Genomic DNA, 20790 nt, shown 5'->3' on the forward strand with positions numbered 1-20790 from the left:
AGTGGAGCAGAAGGCTATTTCTTTAAGCCTGCTTTCAAAGTTTGGGCTGATCTTTTATGATGGATGATGGATGGTACGGAGCTGTCCTTACATGATGAATACCATTCGACTTTAGGAAATACCCAAATTCCTTGCTGGTAAACGATGGCCAACCTGTGACCAACACTTCTGGGAATCCATATTTTGCAAACGATGCGTGCAGTTTTTCTGTCATTGTACTGGTGAAAGGATATGTATAGCTGATGTGTCACCGAATCCACGCTTTACTCGGCCATTCCCATGAACGTGGGGAGCTGATGGTAACTTTTGTTTTCGTTGGCACTCTGGGCACTGCCCCACCAATGCAGCTATGTCTGAATCCAATTCCGGCCACCAGACATAACCTCTCATCAATATCTTCATTTTGGAATCTCCTGAATGAACCTGGTGGAGTTAGAACATGGAACAGTACAGCATAGTACAGGCCCTTTGGCCCTCGATGCTGTGCCGGCCCTCCATCCTAATCAGTAGTTCAGCCAGTATCTAGTCGTGATCTTTGATCGGGGCAATCACAATTGGTCCCCATAATAATGCCATCCTCTACTGTGATCTGGTCTCTCAATGTCCAAAAAAGGTTTCAATTCTGGTTATGAAGGGCCCTTTAGTTTCCCCCTTCTCCAGCAGCTGTTTCATATTTGCCAGGAATTGATTTTTCTGTGTCCAAAGTCTGATAGTCAGCTGTGACTGGAAATGTGTCCAGAAAAATTAAATCATAACATTGTATCTGCCAATGGGAAGTAGTTCACTTCATCCACATTTGCTACTTGGCCTCCCAGACAGTGTTCCAACTTCTAAGTATATACACTTGATATTAAGCCCACCACTGAATTCAGCCTGAAGCAATTGGTGGTACTCCCTTGTGCTCTTTAAGTAGACCTAACAGGGGGGTGAGATCTGTTATTATAAATTTACATCCATACAGGTGTTGGTGAATCTTCCTGCCTCCAAATATGACTACCAAACCTCCGTTCTCTCTGGGCGCATTTACACTCTGCATTAGCCAAATTCCTGAACATATACGTTATCAGCCGTTGCTTTCTGTTGGGCCACCTATCAGCCAAAACTACACCGATCTCAGAGGGAGACATTGCAACCAAGCCAGATCTTGCTTGGGATCATAGTATGTCAACGTCTTAGAGGAAGACAGCTGTTTCTTCACTTCCCTGAAAACTATGGCTTGGCTATGTAATCATGTCCAAGGCTGATCCTTTCTTTTAAGGGCTGCTGCAAAGGTGCCAGATTGGAGGCCAGGTACATATGAACATTCCATAATAGGTCACCATCCAAGGAAAGACCAAAGCTTCAGTACAGACATGTGGGCTGGGGCATCTTTAATTGCCCTCACTATCTTCCAATGGGTGTAACCAGGTCTTGTTGACTCTGTAGCCCAAGTACGTCACTTGGGGTGCCTAGAACACACATTTTTCTCTTCTAAGGCACACACCTGCCTCGGAGAAACATCTATGTCCAACTTCTCTAAGTGTTCTTTATTGGTCTTCCCTTGTTATTAGCATGTCATCTAGATAAATGGCAACCTGGGGGGGCGGGGGGGAGATCTTATTCTTCATCAACTGCTGAAACGTTGCATAAACGGCAGTTATGTATATTTGTATAAACCCTTATGGGTATTAATTGTAGGGAACCTTCATCTAATTGTAACTGCAAGTACACATGGCTTATGTTCAGCTTCGTGAAGGACCGCCTCCTTGCCAGCTTTGCGTACAAATCCTCTATGCAAGGGATGAGTATTTATTCCTAGAGATATATAGCAGCTGCGAAAAGCAGTGTACCGTTTATTAAAAATCCCCACAAAGGCAAACCAATCTGTTGGGCCTCACAATTGGCATGACCAGTGTTGTCCAATCCACAAATTGGATTGGTTTGATAAATCCTTTGCTTTCTTGCCTTCAGATTTCTGCTTCTACTTTTATCTGTAAGGCAAATGGCACTGGGCAAGTCTTGCAGAACTGTGGGATTGCTTCTGCTCAAAGTGCAAGGTGACCTTTGCTCCTCTGATAGTTCCTATACTCTCCCGAAAAACTTCTGGGTATTTATTTAGGACTTCACTCAGGAAGAAATTCTGGAATCCACATTATAAAAGGGATGCAATTGCATTGAAGAGGGTAGAAAGGAGATTTACCAAAATGTTGCCTGAGCTGGAGAGTTGTAGTTAGGAAAGAGAGATTGAACAGACTCCTCTCATTTTCTTCAGGTCAGAGGGGTGGTCAAGGATATCCACATGTGATGCCTGTCTCTTTGTGGAACATTCCTTGTTTGTGTCCTGTTCCGGCCCCCACCAACAACTTTTTCTCTGATATATCAATGATATCATTGGAGCTGCTTCCCTCTCTCATCTGAATTGGAAAGATTTATCGATTTCGCTTCCAATTTCAACCCCGCCCTCACTTTCATTTGGTCCGTCTTTGACTCCTCCCTTCCCCTCCTGAACATCTGTTTCTCTTTCTGGGGATAGATTGGCCACTAATATCCACTATAAACCCACTGAATCCTTCAGTTACCTGGACTTTATATCCTTACACCTTGCTTCCTGTAAAGGTTCTATTCCATTCTTACAGTTCCTTTGTCTCCATCGCATGATGTCAACTTCAAAAAGGGAGCCTCTGAAATGTCCACCTTCTTGCTCAAACGAGGATTGCCCAACACCATTGTTGACAGCGCCCTCAACCAGGTTCAACTTATCTTGCGCACTTTGGCCCTCAGACCCTCATTTCCCTGACACAACAGTGATAGGGTTCCCCTTGTCCTTGCGCACGATCCCATCCAAAAGATCAGCCACCATCTCTACACACATATTCCCCTTCACTCCCTTGTCCACTTCCACAGGGATCATTCCCTCTGACACGCCCTGATCATTCTCCTTTCACTCCTAACAACCATCCACAGCCCAATGGCACCTTCTTCAATGGGACGGTGTCACACCTGTTCATTTACCTCCTTCCTCCTCAGTATCCAAGGGTCCAAAAATACCTTCCAGGTGAAGCAGCATTTTACCTGCATTCAACACAATCTAGTCTTTTGCATTCGCTGCTCACAATGTGGTCTTCTCTACATTGGGGAAACAAAGTGTAGAGCTACGTTCTGCTTGCAAGAATGACCTGAGCTATCAGTTGCCTTTCACACACCACCCTGTTCCCAGGGCAATCTCTCTCTCAGGCTTGCTCCAGCAAAGGTCAGCATAAGCTTGAAGAACAACTCCTCATTTTCTTCTTGGAAACCCTGCAGCCTTCTGGACTCAATATCAAGTTCAATAACTTTAGGGCTTGAACTCTATGTCTTAGAACCCACCCCGACACATCAGGCCTTGTTATCAGGTCTGCTATTACAAACAACCCATTATTAACCTCCAAAGTCTCCATTAACAGCTATCCACCCTCCCAGCCAGATCATTATCCATTCCTTTTTCTGTCCAACTACACTTCTCTCTCTTTGGGCTCTATTCCCACTTATCGTTTACTCCTTACCCACTCCTCCCACCCTATCTTCTGCATAAAACCGATATTTTCCTAGCTACCATCAGTTCTGAGGAAGGATCACCAGACCCGAAATGTTAACTCTGATTTCTCTTCATAGATGCTTCCAATAATTTCTGTTTTTTGCTCCTGATGTACAGCGTCTGCAGTTCTTTGGCTTTTATTTGAACAGACTGAGGTTGTTTTCCATGGAATGGAGAAGATTGACAAGAGATATGATGGAGATGTATAAAATTATGCAGGGCATAGGTAGGGTAGAAAGGAAGAAACCTTTCCACTTGGTGAAGGGATCAAGTCCAGGGGGCACAAATTTAAAATAAGAGGCAGGGAGTTTAGAAGGGATGTGAACTAAACTTTTTATACCCAGAGGTTGTTAGGGTTCAAATGTATGTAAGGGTGAAAATCTCATAACGTTTAAGTAGTATTGAGCTGTATATTCATATAAGATTATGAACCTTGAGCTGGAAATCAGGATTAGAATATTTAAGTGGCTATTTTTGACCAGCACAGACTCAATGGGCTGAAGGGCATTTTTCTGTGCTGTAAACCATTATGTTTCTATGAGAGGGAAAGTGTATTAAAGCTGATCATTAGCACAGGAGAGATGATTGAATGGCCTTTTTCCATGCAGCAAGTTGTTATGACGTAATGTTTAAATTCACACACTATTCATTTCTAAGTGTTTTTTGACAATCATCATAATTTGTTGTTGTATCATTGGTGCAGCCTGAAAGATCAGTAGTTTAAAACTAAGAAGATATTTGAGAATTTTTCTAATTAAACATCACTTTGTTTTAATTAAAGATTGTACTTGCTTAAATTGAGCAGTTTGAACAAAGTTACACAATAAAAGGTCAGTACAGCATTTTTGTACATGTGAAACATTGACAGAAAATGAATTTAGAATGTTCCTTCAGAAGAAAACACAATAAAACTCTCCCGAAAACTTCTGATGTACATATGTGGATTTTAAGATTTTTAACTTGAATATTCCTTTCTGACGTGCTTGCATAGACCTTATTAAGAAAAAGTACTACTGATATGTTAATTACATTTTCAAAGAAAAATAAATTGATGACAATAGTTACATTATTGTATGATCTTCCATGATGGGATTTGAACTCAAATCCCCAGAGGATTATCCTGGGATCTAAATCAGTAACTCAGTGACATTACCACTACGCGGCCACCATTTAAACTGTACAGTGCTTTAATACTCCATAAACTCTATCAGTGGAATCTTCCCATCCCTCTGAACCCCTGAAAGACATGTAGGGGTTACATGGATGAACAATGCTAAATTGCTCCTTAGAGTCTGCAGATGAATAGTCAGATATATTAGTCATGTTAAATGTGAGGTTACAGGGATGGAATGGAATCTGGTGGATTGCTCTTTGGAGGGTCGATGGGCCAAATGACCTCTTTCGCACTGTAGGGATTCTATGGTTCTTCCTTTAGTGCTACTTGCATACTGGCAATTGGTGACATATTTGACTATATAGAAACTAAAAGACAGTAAAAGCAAATACCTACCTGCAACCATGGGCCATGAGCTGCATATGGGTGTTCTTCTGTAGCAAAGGCTCCTTCAACTCCAGTAGAAACAAATGTAATTGCTGTATCTCCTGTGATGCTTTTGTAAGTAAAGTGCCTTCCGTGCAACAATCTACCTCTAAAGAGAATAAGCATATTCCTTAAATCACCTTGCACTAAACAGGCAAGAATATTTTTTAAGTCCAAGAAGTTTTGCCAAGCATTCATACAAGCTTCTGTTCACCTCAAAATTGAGAAACCATATTTCTATTTAATAGAAATGCTGTAGAACAGCTGTAAGGTCTTATGAGCCATTTGACAAATGACAAATGGATTTGCAGACACCTTCCTGATTTTTAGCTGATTAACTAAATTAAAGACCATTTTCCAGTAAAATCTTTTAGGCAAGGAAAACTGTTTCCATTTTCAAGGGGTGAATGAGGGCTAAAAGTAAACCAGGCAGTAAAAAGATTGAACATTTTACTTCAGGTGGATAGAGTGGTCAAGACGACATATAATAAGCTTGCTTTCATTGGACGGGGTATTGAATATAGGAGCTGGCAGGTCATGTTAAAATTGTACAAGACATTGGTTCGGCCGCATTTAGAATACTGTGTACAGTTCTGGTCGCCACATTACCAAAGGATGTGGATGCTTTGGAGTGGGTGCGTGGAAGGTTTATGAGGATGTTGCCTGGTATAGAAGGTGCTAGCTATGAAGAGAGGTTGAGTAGGTTAGGTTTATTTTCATTAAAAAAAAGGAGATTGAGGGGGGACCTGACTGAGGTTTACAAAATCATGAAGGGTATAGACAGGGCGTATAGAGACAAGCTTTTTCTCAGGATGAAGGATTCAATAACGAGAGGGCACGCTTTCAAGGTGAGGGGTGGAAAGTTTAAGGGGATTCACTTGGAAAGTACGTCACACAGAGGGTGGTGGGCATTTGGAACGCGTTGCCAGCAGAGGTGGTAGAGGCAGGCACGTAGATTCTTTTAAGATGCGTCTGAATAAATGCAGAGTAGGTGGGGAGTAGAGGGATACAGATGCTTAGGAATTGATTAACAGGTTTAGACATTACATTTTGATTGGCTCAGGCTTGGAGGGCTGAAGGGCCTGTTCCTGGCCTGTAAATTTTCTTTGTTCTTGTATCCCAAAATGTTGTGGGAAGTAAGTGAGAAGACCGTGAGACACCTTGAAGAAATATTTGCAATATCTATAACTACATATGACGTACCTGATGACTAGAGGGTGGCTAATTCTGTACCTTTGTTTAAGAAAGATTGTAAGGAGAACCCAGGGAACTATTGATCTGAGAGTCTGACTTCGGTTGTGGGTAAATTGCTGGAGGTGATAACAAAAGATAAGACTTATAGACATTTAGATTGGGGATAGTCAGTTTGGTTTTGTGCGAAGAAAATCACATCTCACAAACTTGATTGAGTTTTTTGTGGAAGTTACCAAAATGATCGATAATGGGAGAGCAGAAGAAGTTGTTTATTTAGATGTTAGTAAAGCTTTCGACAAGTTCCGCTTGGTGGACTAATCAGTAAAGTTAGGTAACATGGAATTCAGGGTGAGCTTGCCAATTGGATACAAAATTGGCTTAACGTCAGGAGACAGAGTGGTGGCGGGGGGGGGCTGCCTTTCAGACTGATGACCTGTAAGCAGTGGTGTTCCATGGGGATCGATTTTGGGTCCTCTTTTGTTTGTCATTGATATAACTGATCTGGATGAGCATATACAGGGAATGGTTAGTAAGGTTATGGATGACATCAAAACTGGTGGCACAGTAGACAGTGAAGAACATTTTCTAAGATTACAAAGGGATTTTGGTCAAACAGGTCAATGGACTGAGAAATGGCAGATGGAGTTCAATCTCGATAAATGTATTGTATTACAATTTAATACAACAAACAAGGGTAGGCCTTATACAATTAATGGTAGGGCCTTGGGTAGTATTGTAGAACAGAAGGACCCAAGGTGCAGGTAGATAACTCTTTGAAGTTTGAGTCACATATAGACAGAATGGTTATAAAGGCGTTTGGCACATTTGCCTTCATTGCTCAGTCCTTTGGCTGTAGGAGTTGGGAAGTCATGTTGAGGTTTTGTAGGACATTAGTGAGACTTCTTCTGGGATACTGTGTCCAGTTCTGATCGCTCAGTTATATAGTATTAAGCAATTTATAAAATAATGACAGGGTTAATGGAGTTGTCTTTTCCCTCGGACGGGGAACTTCAAGATGAGAGGGCACATTGTTAAGGTGAGAGGAGAAAAATTTTAAAAAAGACATGAGGGGCAAATGTTTTATATAGAGGGTAGTTCATGTGTGGATGAACTTCTTGAGGAAGCGGTGGATGTTGGTACAATTTCAACGTTTAAAAACAACTGGATTGGTATATGAATAGGAAAGATTTGGAGGGATATGGGCCAGGAGCAGACAAATGGGACTAGTTTAATTTGGATTATGTTCGGTATAGATTGGTTCGTCTGTTTCTGTGTTGTATGATCCTATGACAATAACAGAAAATTTGGATTTCATGGAAAACACAGACAAATACTTTAAGTGAAAATGTTTGTACTTCTTAGTAAAAAGTAAGGATATATTTACTGTGGAAAAGAATATGGAAGATATAGAATGTAGGGAAATAGATGGTGACATCTTGCAAAATGTTCATATTACAGAGGAGGAAGTGTTGGATGTCTTGAAAGGGGTAAAGGTGGATAAATCCCCAGGACCTGATCAAGTGTACCCTAGAACTCTGTGGGAAGCTAGAGAAGTGATTGCTGGGCCTCTTGCTGACACATTTGTATCATCGATAATCATAGGTGAGGTGCCGGAAGACTGAAGGTTGGCAAACGTGGTGTCACTGTTTAAAGAAGGGTGGTAAGGATAAGCCAGGGAACTATGGACCGGTGAGCCTGACGTCGGTGGTGGGCAAGTTGTTGGAGGGAATCTTGAGGGACAGATTGTGCATGTATTTGGAAAGGCAAGGACTGATTAGACATAGTCAACATGGCTTTGTGCGTGGGAAATCATGTCTCTCAAACTTGATTGAGTTTTTTGAGGAAGTAACAAAGAAAATTGATGAGGGCAGAGCGGTAGATGTGATCTAAATGGACTTCAGTAAGGCGTTTGACAAGATTCTCCATGGGAGACTGATTAGCAAGATTAGATCTCATTGAATACATGAAGAATTAGCCATTTGGATACAGAACTGGCTCAAAGGTGGAAGACAGATGGTGGTGCTGGAGGGTTGTTTTTCAGAATGGAGGCCTGTGACCAGTGGAGTGCCACAAGGATCGGTGCTGGGTCCTCTACTTTTTGTCATTTACATAAATGATTTGGATGCGAGCATAAGAGGTACAGTTAGTAAGTTTGCAGATTACACCAAAACAGGAGATGTAGTGGACAGCTGAGAGAGTTACCTCAGATTACACCAGGATCTTGACAAGATGGGCCAATGGGCTAAGAAGTGGCAGAAGGAGTTTAATTCAGATAAACTCGAAGTGCTACGCTTTGGGAAAGCAAATCTTCACAGGACTTATACACTTAATGGTAAGGTCCTAGGGAGTGTTGCTGAACAAAGAGACCTTGGAGTACAGGTCCATATCTCCTTGAAAATGGAATCGCAGGTAGAGAAGACAGTGAAGCTGGCGTTTGGTATGCTTTCCTTTATTGGTCAGAGTATTGAGTACAGGAGTTGGGAGGTCATGTTGCGGCTGTACATGACGTTGGTTAGGCCACTGTTGGAATATTGCGTGCAATTCTGGTCGCCTTCCTATCGGAAAGATGTTGTGAAACTTGAAAGGCATCAGAAAAGATTTACAAGGATGTTGCCAGGGTTGGAGGGTTTGAGGTATAGGGAGAGGCTGAACAGGCTGGGGCTGTTTTCCCTGGGGCTGAGGGGTGACCTTCTAGAGGTTTACAAAATTATGAGGGGCATGGATAGAGTAAATAGGCAAAGTCTTTTCCCTGGGGTCAGGGAGTCCAGAACTAGAGGGCGTAGGTTTAAGGTGACAGGGGAAAGACATAAAAGAGACCTCAGGGGCAACTTTTTCACACACAGGGTGGTACGTGTATGGAATGAGCTGCCCGAGGAAGTGGTGGAGGCTGGTACAATTGCACCATTTAAAAGGCATTTGGATGGGTATATGAATAGGACGGGTTTGGAGGAATATAGGCCGGGTGCTGGCAGGTGGGACTAGATTGGGTTGGGATATCTGGTTGGCATGGACGGGTTGGACCGGAGGGTCTGTTTCCATGCTGTACGTCTCTATGACTATGTTTGAGTAGCTTTATTTCTGTATGATACCAGTACTCTCTGCATCCTATATAGGTGAGCTGAGAAACTACAAAATAGTTAACCTAATTTTATGTGCAGTCTAAAGATAAAACCAATTTGTTTTCTAGTTCAAACTTTATTTTTTATTTAAGGGACATGAGCAGTACATTTCCAAATACGATGGAATTCATCAAGTTATGGCTGAATACTATAAATTTACTGAGCTAATAAAATTCTAACTTAATTTTGGAGGAACTAAAGCAGGGTACAAGCAATGATTTGTTGAGGCAATGCAAGTCCAAAAGAGTAAACTCTTCATGAGGTTGTGGAATTATGACTGTATATATGTATTATGCAAACACCACTAGAACCCAATGAAGCTATGCAATGTCAGATAAACACAATATCAAACTATTGTTAAACTGGGGAAATATTACACTAAGAACACTTGTTCAGAGATTATTAACCAACATGATTTCGATCCTTACAATTCTTGTATTTTAAAAATGAAACCCGAATTAAAAATCAAGCTTACCTGTTTGCAGTTTTGCTGAAATTATTTATTACATTCTCCCTCTATTTCCCCTCCAAGTGAGAGTTGAAAGTCAAAATGGTCAGCTAGTGATTATCAGCCAAATGTATTAATGCACTTTCTAGAAATACTGTTACACCACTGCTGTTTATGTGCTACAAACAAGTAGCAGCCAGCCAAACATTCTAAATATTTTAAAAGGAATGTAAAAGGAAGTGGTAAAACTAATTATAAAGGATTCTTTATTGTTTTACTGCAAGTTAGAATGCATGTTAGTGTGTTACATTTGTTATTGTTATGCAAATAACACCCCCAAATATGTGGGAACTGCATTACTAGTCAACTAGTAGCAAAAAGAGAAATAACAAGTCAGTGTGTTGGCAGTCATAAAAAAGGATCACATAGCAGAAACAATAATATCTTCCAGGTTTATTATCTGCTACGCAGTTTCAACACTTCAGCTCGATTTGTTTTCTACCTATGCTTTGTGAACACCATTTACTTTTCCATTCGTTCCTGCAATATCCCCATGCAATAAGCATTGAGTGTTGATGTTATGGATCAGAAAGTTGCTAGTTACGCTACAAATACAATATCATGAGTGAGACTGGCCCTCCAATGTTCCTGGCCTTTGGAGATGGTTTCGACCTCAGAATTGCTAAACTTGAGAACTAATTGTTGCAATTGTTTGACATTTTAATACTTGCATTTTTATTTTAGATACTTCCTTTGATCCTGCTTATTGCTAGTTCAAATAAGATGCAAAGCTCAGGTTTTCTGGATTTCATTTCTTTGCCCATAAAACTTAATAACTGTTCACCTCAGTGACAGTGGAATAAGAGTTCCAGATTCCTGGTTGAATTTAAGATGTACACTCTCCAGCTGCCTGGTGCGAATCAATTCATGAGGAACAATAGCAGCAGAACTTTCACTTTCCAAACTATCTTTCCTAGTCCTAGGAAAAAAATAGGAAAACAAATCAAAATTCAAGGGAAAAATTTGAACGAAAACATAATAAAGGATTAAAATTAATTTTGCTACAAGTCAAAACTTTTGTGAAGTTACTTCTATTTCAGAATACTGAGGTTTTGACATGAATGTAGTGGCAAAAGACAAGAACAACAAATCAGTAAATATGTGCAGATTACAATGATGAGAATACTGTCTCTAAATAACCAAATTATATCCAAGTGCTCTCATTTAAAGCAGCTCCAGTAAAAAACACAATACTCACTGGTTTAATGTGGTGCATAAATAAAAGGAGTCCTAGTTCAGGATTCTCTTAAGGTTAACATGCAAGTTCAGTTGGCAGTTAGAAAGGCAAATGCAATATTAGCATTCATTTTGAGAGGACTGGAATACAAGAGCAGGGATGCACTGCTAAGACTGTATAAGGCACTGGTCAGACCTCATCTAGAATATTGAGAGCAGTTTTCAGTTCCACATTTAAGGTAGGTTGTGCTGGTCTTGAATGCGATGCAGAGGACGTTTACAAGAATGATCCTGTGGATGAAGGTCTTGTCATTTGAGAAGCGGTTGAGGACTGTGGGTCTGTACTCAATGAAATTTAGAAGGATGAGGGAAGGATCTCATTGAAACTCTCAGAATACAGTGATAATGTGTCCACTTGTAGGAGGGAAGGGACGACCGTTTAGAACTGAGAGAAGGAGGAATTTCTTCAGAGGGTAGTGAATTTGTGGACTTCATTGCCATGGAAAGTTGTGGAAATCAAGTCACTGACTGCATTTAAGACAAAGATAGGTTCTTGACTGGTAAGAGGATCAAAGGTTACGGGGAGAAAGCAAGTGAATTAAGTTAGAAACATATCAGCCACGATTGATTGGTGAACAGATTCGATGGGCCAAATGGCCTAATTCTACTCCTATATCTTATGGTCTGATGGTCTAAACTTCATAATATCCCAAACTATAATACATTTATCAATTCTCTTGGATATTACTTTTCTGCTAGGTGTGATAAAAATGAATTGTGATAAACCAAACCTCAAGTTTGCAACTCAGGTCACACTAACTAAAAGGATTTGTTTTTGTGGGAATTTGTATCAGAATACATGATCAACCTACTGGACAAGTGGATTATAAAAACACTTGTGCAGAATTTCAAAATGTGAGTCATATACAAATATGTGCTTTAGATACTTTGCCTGAAATGCTACATAAGCATTACCATTTATTATATTTGCAAAAATGGGGGCATGAATGGAGTAACAAGAGTGGAACAAAAAAATGCTTAAATTTAAAAGACTGAATGACCAATGTAAACAGAATACTTTCTTCCCCCTCTTCCACAAAGAAAGCAATCGAAGAACACAGAACATATTACACTCATGTATTAGTTTATTCTATTGTTCTTCATGGAAGATTGGTACAGTTTTGAAACAAAAGCATAAATGAAATAAACAATTGCAATGTTGAATGCAAAGTAAAGACCAGTAAAGACTTTCAACAAGATTAAAATTAGTGAGATCAGTGTAATACAATTGATAGTGCAATCCTCTAAAAATAAATCTTGTTTTTTTTTGTTTAGAGACACTCATCTCCACTCAAAGTAGTTTGTGCCAATCTGACTTAAACTTGTAAGTGAATTTGTTATAATTATTTTCTGCTACACCTTTCCTGAAAGCATCTTTACTTCTAGTACCCGAGTGAAATGAACATTATTCATTTGTGTTTTTAAAAGTTGGAAACATTAGGCTATTTGATCATGGATAGCATTGTAACCACATTCAATTATTTTACTAGCATACAGTTTAAGCAGATGCAGTCATGTACTGATTAACTTGCCTGATTTTTCTCCACCTAACCTGGGCAGATTCATAACAACTCCTTTGTGGGACCCCAATAGTGATACCACCACGGACTGCATGTGTGGATGGCCTTTATGCAACAAATATCACCAGGTTCTTTATAAATGGTAATTAATTTTGGGTAGGAGGGGTTTGTGAGAGGAGTACAACTGAAGTACAGGTGCAGATTTGCATTTTACAGAGGCTGTTAAAGGTTAGGACAGATGTAGTGTAAAGAAGACATTTAACTCCAGGAGGTATATTTACTGCAAAGTCACCATAATCCTACCAGACCAAAAGACTGCTCTTTCATTAGAGAGACATGACTGGTGGTGGTTTAACCCAAGGGTCCATGTCTCAGGCAAGGGAAAAGGTTGAGAAGTAGAGTCCTTCATGGTAACTTCAAATGGTGCGAGAATAAAAGCCATGTGGCTGGCATGACTGCATCAACTGGCCATCCAGCAAACTGAGCTAACTGACCCTTCCCCCAACAAAACTATGCCTGGAGAGGGAAACACACATTCGTCAAAAATATGTACAGTATAAATGGAGTCGTTGGATTTCAGGCGATGGTAAACCAGGAGCAGACAAGCAAGAAATACAAGGATTTGAAGTCAGGGACAAAAATACTGGAACCACGGTCAAAAGATTAGATGATCACCAGAGGGGCGGGTGAGAGAACACAGGCCAGAGGGAGAGTGAGAGCTGAGAGCTGGATGAAAGGTGGGCGGGAGACTGCATTCTAGCTAAGGAGGAGATTTTTTTGTGGTGTGTGTGTGTGTGTGTGTGTGTGCGCGCGCGTGTGTGTGTACACACGTACGCGTGTGTGTATGTGGAGGAGACAACGAACTGAAGAAACAGCAAGAAAGTGAGCATGCCAGACAGACAGTACAAGCTTGATAACGGGAGCACGCCATAGAGCTGTTGAGTAGGAGCTTGATAACAAGAGCAAGCTTGGCAGCAGGATTGAGTTACAGCAAGCTGGGCAGTGGGAGTGAGCGACAGCAAGCTAAGCAGTGGGAGCAAGTCATAGTGAGTTAGATAGCGGGAGCAAGCTACAGGGAGCTAGGCAGCAGCAGCAACAACCTGTGGCCGACTAGATAGCAGGTGTGAACAAGAGTGTGCTAGGTAGTGGCAGCGGACTAGATAGCAAGAGACAGCACACCAGACAGACAATGAAAGGAAACACCAGAGGGAGGGAGGGGGAGAGAAATACTAATCACTAAAGTGAGGATAAAAGCATATTAAATGTGCCCCAGCTGATTGTTAATTTTACTGGCAAGAGAAAATTTAAAATTGTAAAAAATTTCAAAATGCAGCCAATTTGAATTGAAACAACCCACATCCATGGTGGATTACATAGGTCATCCATAATTAAGCTAGGGAGTAAGTAGGTGGTTGGGTTACATGGATTTTGTTTCCATAGTAGCCAAAAAAAAAATCAGCATTAAATTATTGAGTAGAAATTTGCTTCAGACATTTATTGTGAATACTTGGGTTTGGTAATCATGTAACAAAAATGTGGATGAAGTCTTGATTCACCACAACGTAAAATGCTACAGTATAATGTGTTAATTTCACTTCTGAATCCTGTTTTCTCAAATGACATGTTTGTCATGATTTACTATTCACCAAAACACCTGAGCAATGATTGATTACCACATTAGGAAGTATTAGCTGCTTTTGTTTCCCCAAATAAAACTCACTTTGTATCAGTAAACAATTTATTTTTCTGGCTGCTTCAGGAATTATTATAGGAACAGTCAATCATATAAGGTCCACTTTACTGACATGAGACCATGGTCCAAAATTGGAAGAGCTGTTCCACAGTCATTGCCTAACACAGTCATACTCACTGAATCATACCCTAAATCCAAAATCCCAGATACTTTCATTTCCTTCCCTGGATATTTTCAAACTAGATCAAACTATGGGCAAGGAAATCTCGTGCTAATTATCACATACTGCTCACGATTAGTACTTGCCGATGTTGAATAACACTTAGATTAAGAACGGAGAGTGGTATTGGCATAGAATGCAACAGAGACTTCAAAACCCACTACCAAGAATTATGAACTGAGCTACTACATCCTGAAGGGTATATCTGGAAGTTCAGGATAGTGTATGATGGTGGAACCAACAAAAAGAAAAATATATTTGACCTCCCCCTCACCAATCCAACCATGACAACACTGGACAGAGTCCTTGTGGAACTGAAGTATTATCTTCACACTAAGATTACCATCCACTGTGCCACACAACACTGGCACTATATTAAATGGGATTGGTATAGAACAAAACTAGCAGCTCAAAACTGGGCATCCATAAGGTGCTGTGAATCATCAGAGCACCACAATCAGTAATCTCACGACCAAGGATGTCCCTCCTCTATCATCACGGGATTAATCGAGGAATGTAGGTCTACATTTCAGGAGTGGCACTAGGCATGAAGAGTCAAACTGATGCAAGATACAAAACAGGACTATTGTGCCTGCCAATCTGTCAACATAGCATGCAACAGACAGAACTAAGTGAAACCACATTCAATAGATTAGGTCAAGGCTCTGCAGTCCTACCACATCTAATAGTTATTTAAATGCCTACCAAAATTTGCTAAGTAGAGGAGAAGAACCTACAAATATCCACCATCTTCAATGATGGAGAAGCCCAGCAAAAAGGCAAGACTGAAGCCCAAAGTGCCAAATGGATGATTCATACTGACCTACTGCTGAGAGCCCCTGCAAAGTTGCCAGTCTTCAACTAATTTGATTCAATCCAAATGATATCAAGAAATGGTTAAGACACAGGTTATAGCAAAAGATTGGCCTTAACAACATCTTGGCTATAGTGCTAGAAACTTGTGCTCCACAACTAGCTGCACTCATGGCTCAGCTGATCAGTAGATATGGTATCTCTCTGACAATATGAAAATTGCACAAATATTTGGTAATGACCTGACATGTCCTGTCCAAAAAGCATAAGACAAATCTAATCCAACAAATTAAAGCTTTTTCAGTCAACTATCAGCAGCAAAGTGATGCAGATGCTTTTGTCAGTGCTACCAAGCTCACTAGCTCTAATTCAGTTAGGATCACTTCATTTGCAAGCTCATTACTGCCTTGGTCTAAGCATGAACTGAATGCACTCATCCATTTGGTAAGAAAATCTAGCTTTTACTTTGTACAAATTTAAATTAGTTTGTAGTTTATTCTTGGACTTAGACTGAAACCCATATTAAATTCTCTAGCTGTCAGCCTAGAGCAGTGTTTTAGTAAGACTTCGATTTTAAGAGCAGCTTAATTATGAACTGGATCCTCACTATGTGTCAACTAGGCCTTTTGTCTGAACAGTACATAAAACTAGCCAACTTAGTGCAATTTCAAACCTTAATATGCCTTACAGGGTGGAAAGGGGAGAGGTATCCTGTTGCTTTTACTTTTCCTAAACATTTCAGGAATTGATCCTTACATCTCTGTAGGAGAAATTGGTTATTTGGTGAGTATCTGATAAGTGACTACAGTCTATTGTCTTGCTAAGGTTAATAAAACATGTGAAAACATAACGAAATGTGAAACTGAACAGAGTAACTGACCAGTTCCTTTAAACACATTGAGGATGTCAGGATAAGCTGTGCTCATTGTTATAGTATGTGCAAGTTGCTAGATGCTAGAGTGGCTCAAAGCAAACATGTCTGCTGCAAGTATTTGAAGTTCAAGCAGCATCAGCTTAGTTTGAGCTGGAGGCTGAAAACAGATAAACTGAGAGCAGAAACAGAAACGAATAAGCATGCTCTGGTAGGCATTACGGAGACTTGGCTGCAGATGACACTGATTGGGACCTGAATCATGAACAGTGCAGGATAGGAATTTAGGAATATCAGGAAACTAGGGAAGGCTCCATTAATGATGGTATAAACTCAGGAAACCAAGATGTAGAAATAGACTGGGTAGAAATGAAAAATGATAAAGGCTTAAAGGCAAGACATCACTTGTGGGAGTGGTGTGCAGGCCCTCATGGGAAACACATAATAGGTTGGAGAATAAAAGAAGAAATAATAAGAGCTTATCAGAAAGAGACAGTAATAATCAGTGGAAGGATTGAATATGAGGAGTATGTAGAGCTGTTGCAGTGTGATATGGAAAGGCTAACTGAGTGGGAGGACGCAGTATATTATGGATAAATGTGAGGTTATCCATTTTGATAGCAAAGACAGCAAGTCAGATTATTATTTGAATGGCTGTAAATTGACAGAAAGAAACGTTCAATAAGATCTAGGTGTTCTCATGCACCAGCTGCTGAAAGCAAATCCACATGCGCAGCAGACAGTAAAGAATGCAAACAATATGTTGGCCTTCACAGCAAGAGGATGCAAGTATGGGAGGAAAAATATCTTGCTGTAATTATACAGGGCACTGGTGAGGTCACTCCTTGAATACTGTCTGCAGTTTTGATTTCCTAATTGGAGGAAGGATGATCTTGCTATAGAGGGAGTGCAACAAAGATTAATCCAATTGATTTATGGGATGGCAGGATTGATGTATGAGAAGAGGTTGAGTTGGTTAGGATTGTATTCACTGAAATTTAGAAGAATGTGAGGGATGTCATAGAAACTTATGGGACTAAAGAGGTTCGATGCAGAGAAGATGTGCCCTACTTTGGGGGGGGGGGGAAGAAGGATTCCAGAACGAGAGGTTATAGTTGAAGGTGAGGGCTAAACCTTCTTAGGACTGTGATGAAGAACATTTTTCACCCAGAGTGGTGAGCCTCTGGAATTCACTACCACTAAAACACTGTTTTCAAGAAGGAGGAAGATAGAGCTCCTGTAGCTGAAGGGATCAAGGAATATTGGGTGGGGGGTGCAGATTTAGGATATTGAGCTCAATGATCAGCCATAATGATATTGAACGGTGGAGCAGCCAAATGGCTTACTTTTGCTCCTAACTTCTACATTTCTATTCTAATCATCGGAATTCCTAATCTAAAAATAGACTGGGAATGTCAGATTGGGCAAAGGTAATAGGAAGAAGAGAGTTCATAGAATGCTTTCAAGATAAGTTTTTAAGAACATCATGCTCCGAAGCCAGCCAGAAAGGAGGCTTTACTGGATCTGGTGTTGCGAAATAAGATAGGACTAATTAATGATCTTATAGAGAGAGAGACACACAGAGACAGAGAAACAAAGAAACAGAGAGAGAAAATAAAATGGGACTGAGATTATGTTTAAATTTAAGGGTAATTATAAAGGCATGAAAGCAGAGACAGCTAAAATTAACTAGTGAATTAATTAAACAATGGATCAACAGAAACGCAGTGGCAGATATTTACAATGGGATTTCAAAATATATAGAATACATAACATGCCAATGAGTGAGAAAAATTCCAAGACCCACCATCCACGGTTAATTAGAAATGTTAAAGATAGTATCAAACTAAAAGTAAAAACATGTAATTGTGCAAAGGTAGGTTTCAGGACAGAATACATACTAAACAAATTAATAGAAGGAAAATGAGAATATGAGAAAGCTAGCCAGAAATAAAAGCAGATAAGAGTTTCTATAATATCTAAAGAAAAGATTTCACATTTAAAAGAGTTACAGTGAGCATTGTTCCTGTTGAAAGGGGGACTGGAAAATTAGCAATGGAAAATAAGAAGCTCATAGATGAATTGAACAGGTATTTTGCAATAATCTTCATTATAAAGCTACAAGTAACATCACAGAAGCAGGGAGGAAAAGAGGAACTCAGAAAAATTACATACACCAGAGAACTGGTATGAAGTTGATTATTAGAGCTGTTGGCTGACATGTTCTGGTCCTGATGGATTTCAGACAGAAGTAGCTAGTGACATAGACGATACACTGGTTTTAATTTTCCACAACACTCAATTCAGGGATGATCTCATTGGATTGGAAGATGGCAAATGTAATTAAATTATTCAAATAGGGAGACAGAAAGCAGATTTGTTAGCTTAACATGTGTCATGTAGAAAATGGTAGAAGCTATTATTTAAGAACTTAAGCAGGACATTTAGATAAGTTCAAAGGAATCAGATAGAGTCCACATGGTCTGGTGGAAGGGAAATTATGGTTGATCAATTTGTTGAGATTCTTCTATGAGGTCATGTGGACTAATTCAGATTCAGTAAGGTGACACAACAAAAGGTCATTGTGCAAAGTAAAACCTCATGATGCAGGAGGTAAAATTGGCATGGATAGAAGATTACCTGGATATCAGAAAGCAGAGAGTTTATAGGAGTCTTCTTTCAGGTTGATAAGTTGCAACGAGTGGTATGCCAAAGGGGTTGGTGCTAGGACATTAACTTTTTAATTTATATAAATGATGCAGATGATAAGGGACTGCCAAAAAGACAAAGATACGTTGTCTAAGTGGGTAGAGAACTGGAAAATGGAGCATAACATGGGAACATGTGAAATGGTCCATTTTGACAGGAAGAATAAATATAAGTATACTACTGAATGGTGAGATATTGCAGTGCTATAAGATACAGAAGAATTTTGGTGCCCTCATTCATTAATTATAAAAGGCTAGCATGCAGGAACAGGATATCAATAGGAAATCTAATAACATGTTATTACTTATTGCAAGGTGGATTGAATAAAATAGTAAAAGAGGTTATGCTTCAGTTATACAGGACACTGATGAGACTGAATACACTGCATAGTTTTTGGTCAATGATGATCTTATTTAAAGGAAGGATGCAAATGCATTGGAGGGGCATTTCAAAGATTTACTGAACTAATACCTGGAATGGGTCACTTGTCTTATTAGGAAAGACCAGGCTTGTATCCACCGGAGTTTAGAAAAGTAAGAAGCAACTTGGTTGAAAAATGTTAACTTTGATTTCTCTCCACAAACGCTGCCAAACCTACTGAGCTTTGAGCAAGTTCTGTTTTTGTTTAAAGATCCTGAGGGATCTTGACAGTAGATGTAGAGTGGATGTTTCCACTTGTGGGAAAACTTAGAGTTGGGCTCAATATTTAAAACTCAGGAGATGCTCATTTAAAGCAGCTGAGGCAAAAGAAATTCTATGAGGCTCATGTTTCATTGGAACGTTCTTCCTGGGAAGGTGGTTGAAGCAGAACCCTTGAATATTTTTAAGGCAGAGATAGAGAAATTCTTGTTAAGGAAGGGGCTGAAAGGTTAGAAAGGGATAGGCAGCAATGAAGCGTTGAGATTATAATTAGATGAGCCATGATTTTATTGAATGGCAGATGAGGCTTGAGGGGCTGGATTGGGATGTTCTTTTATTAATTTATACATTTCTATGGACGAAAAAGAGCTGAATTCTGGTTGTGAGGTAAGACTGACTGCCCTTGGCGTCAAAGTAGTATTTAATCAAGTCTGACAAAGAGTCCAGACAAAATTGAAGGCAATGAGGATCGGGTGAGAACTTTCCATTGGTTGGAGTTGGACTGAGCATAAAGGATGACAGCTGGTGGCTGCTGGATGTAAATCATCTCAACTTCAGGACACTGCAAGAGTTCCTCAAGTTAGTGTGTATGCCCAAACACCTTCAGATGCTTCATCAATGGTCTTCCATCCATCATAAGATCAGAAGTGGGGATAGTTGTTGATGAGCATACAATATCTTAGAATCCCTGCAGTTGGAAACAGGCCCTTCAGCCCAGCAAGTCCACACCGACCCACCAGACAGTAACCCACCCAGACCCATTCCCCTCCCCTATTATCCTATATTTACCCTTGACTAATGCACCTGACCTCACATCTCTGAACACTACGGGCAATTTAGCTTGGCCAATTCACCTAGTCTGCACATCTTTGGATTGTGGGAGGAAACCAGAGTACCCGGAGAAAATCCATGCTGACACGGGGAGAACGTGCAAACTCCACACAGACAGTCACCCGAGGTTTGGAATCGAACCCAGTTCCTTGTACTGTGAGGCAGCAGTGCTAACCACTACGCCACCAAATAAACCAAATAAGAAGTAATTAAAAACGTTTACTGGACAATGACCACCTTTTACCCTTTTATCGCATCAAGGATTTCAAGTCAACTATCAGGGCTGATAAAATGTGGAGCTGGAAAAAGCACAGCAGGCCAAGCAGCATCAGAAGAGCAGGAGA

At 40.2% G+C, this 20790-nt stretch overlaps 1 protein-coding gene across 2 annotated transcripts in view; it reads right to left on the minus strand.

Moving 5' to 3' along the window:
• The window catches only part of sufu (suppressor of fused homolog (Drosophila)), a 103177-nt gene that overhangs the window by 10166 nt on the left and 72221 nt on the right, over positions 1–20790 (minus strand). For both annotated transcript variants that reach the window (XM_060842513.1, XM_060842512.1), the window contains 2 exons: positions 10699–10833; positions 5064–5202 (listed from right to left, as the gene is read on the minus strand). In XM_060842513.1, the coding sequence (XP_060698496.1) occupies positions 5064–5202; positions 10699–10833 (274 nt within the window). The remainder of the gene's footprint in view (positions 1–5063; positions 5203–10698; positions 10834–20790) is intronic.

This window comes from Hemiscyllium ocellatum, chromosome 22, assembly GCF_020745735.1.
Source record: "Hemiscyllium ocellatum isolate sHemOce1 chromosome 22, sHemOce1.pat.X.cur, whole genome shotgun sequence".
NCBI lineage: Eukaryota > Metazoa > Chordata > Chondrichthyes > Orectolobiformes > Hemiscylliidae > Hemiscyllium > Hemiscyllium ocellatum.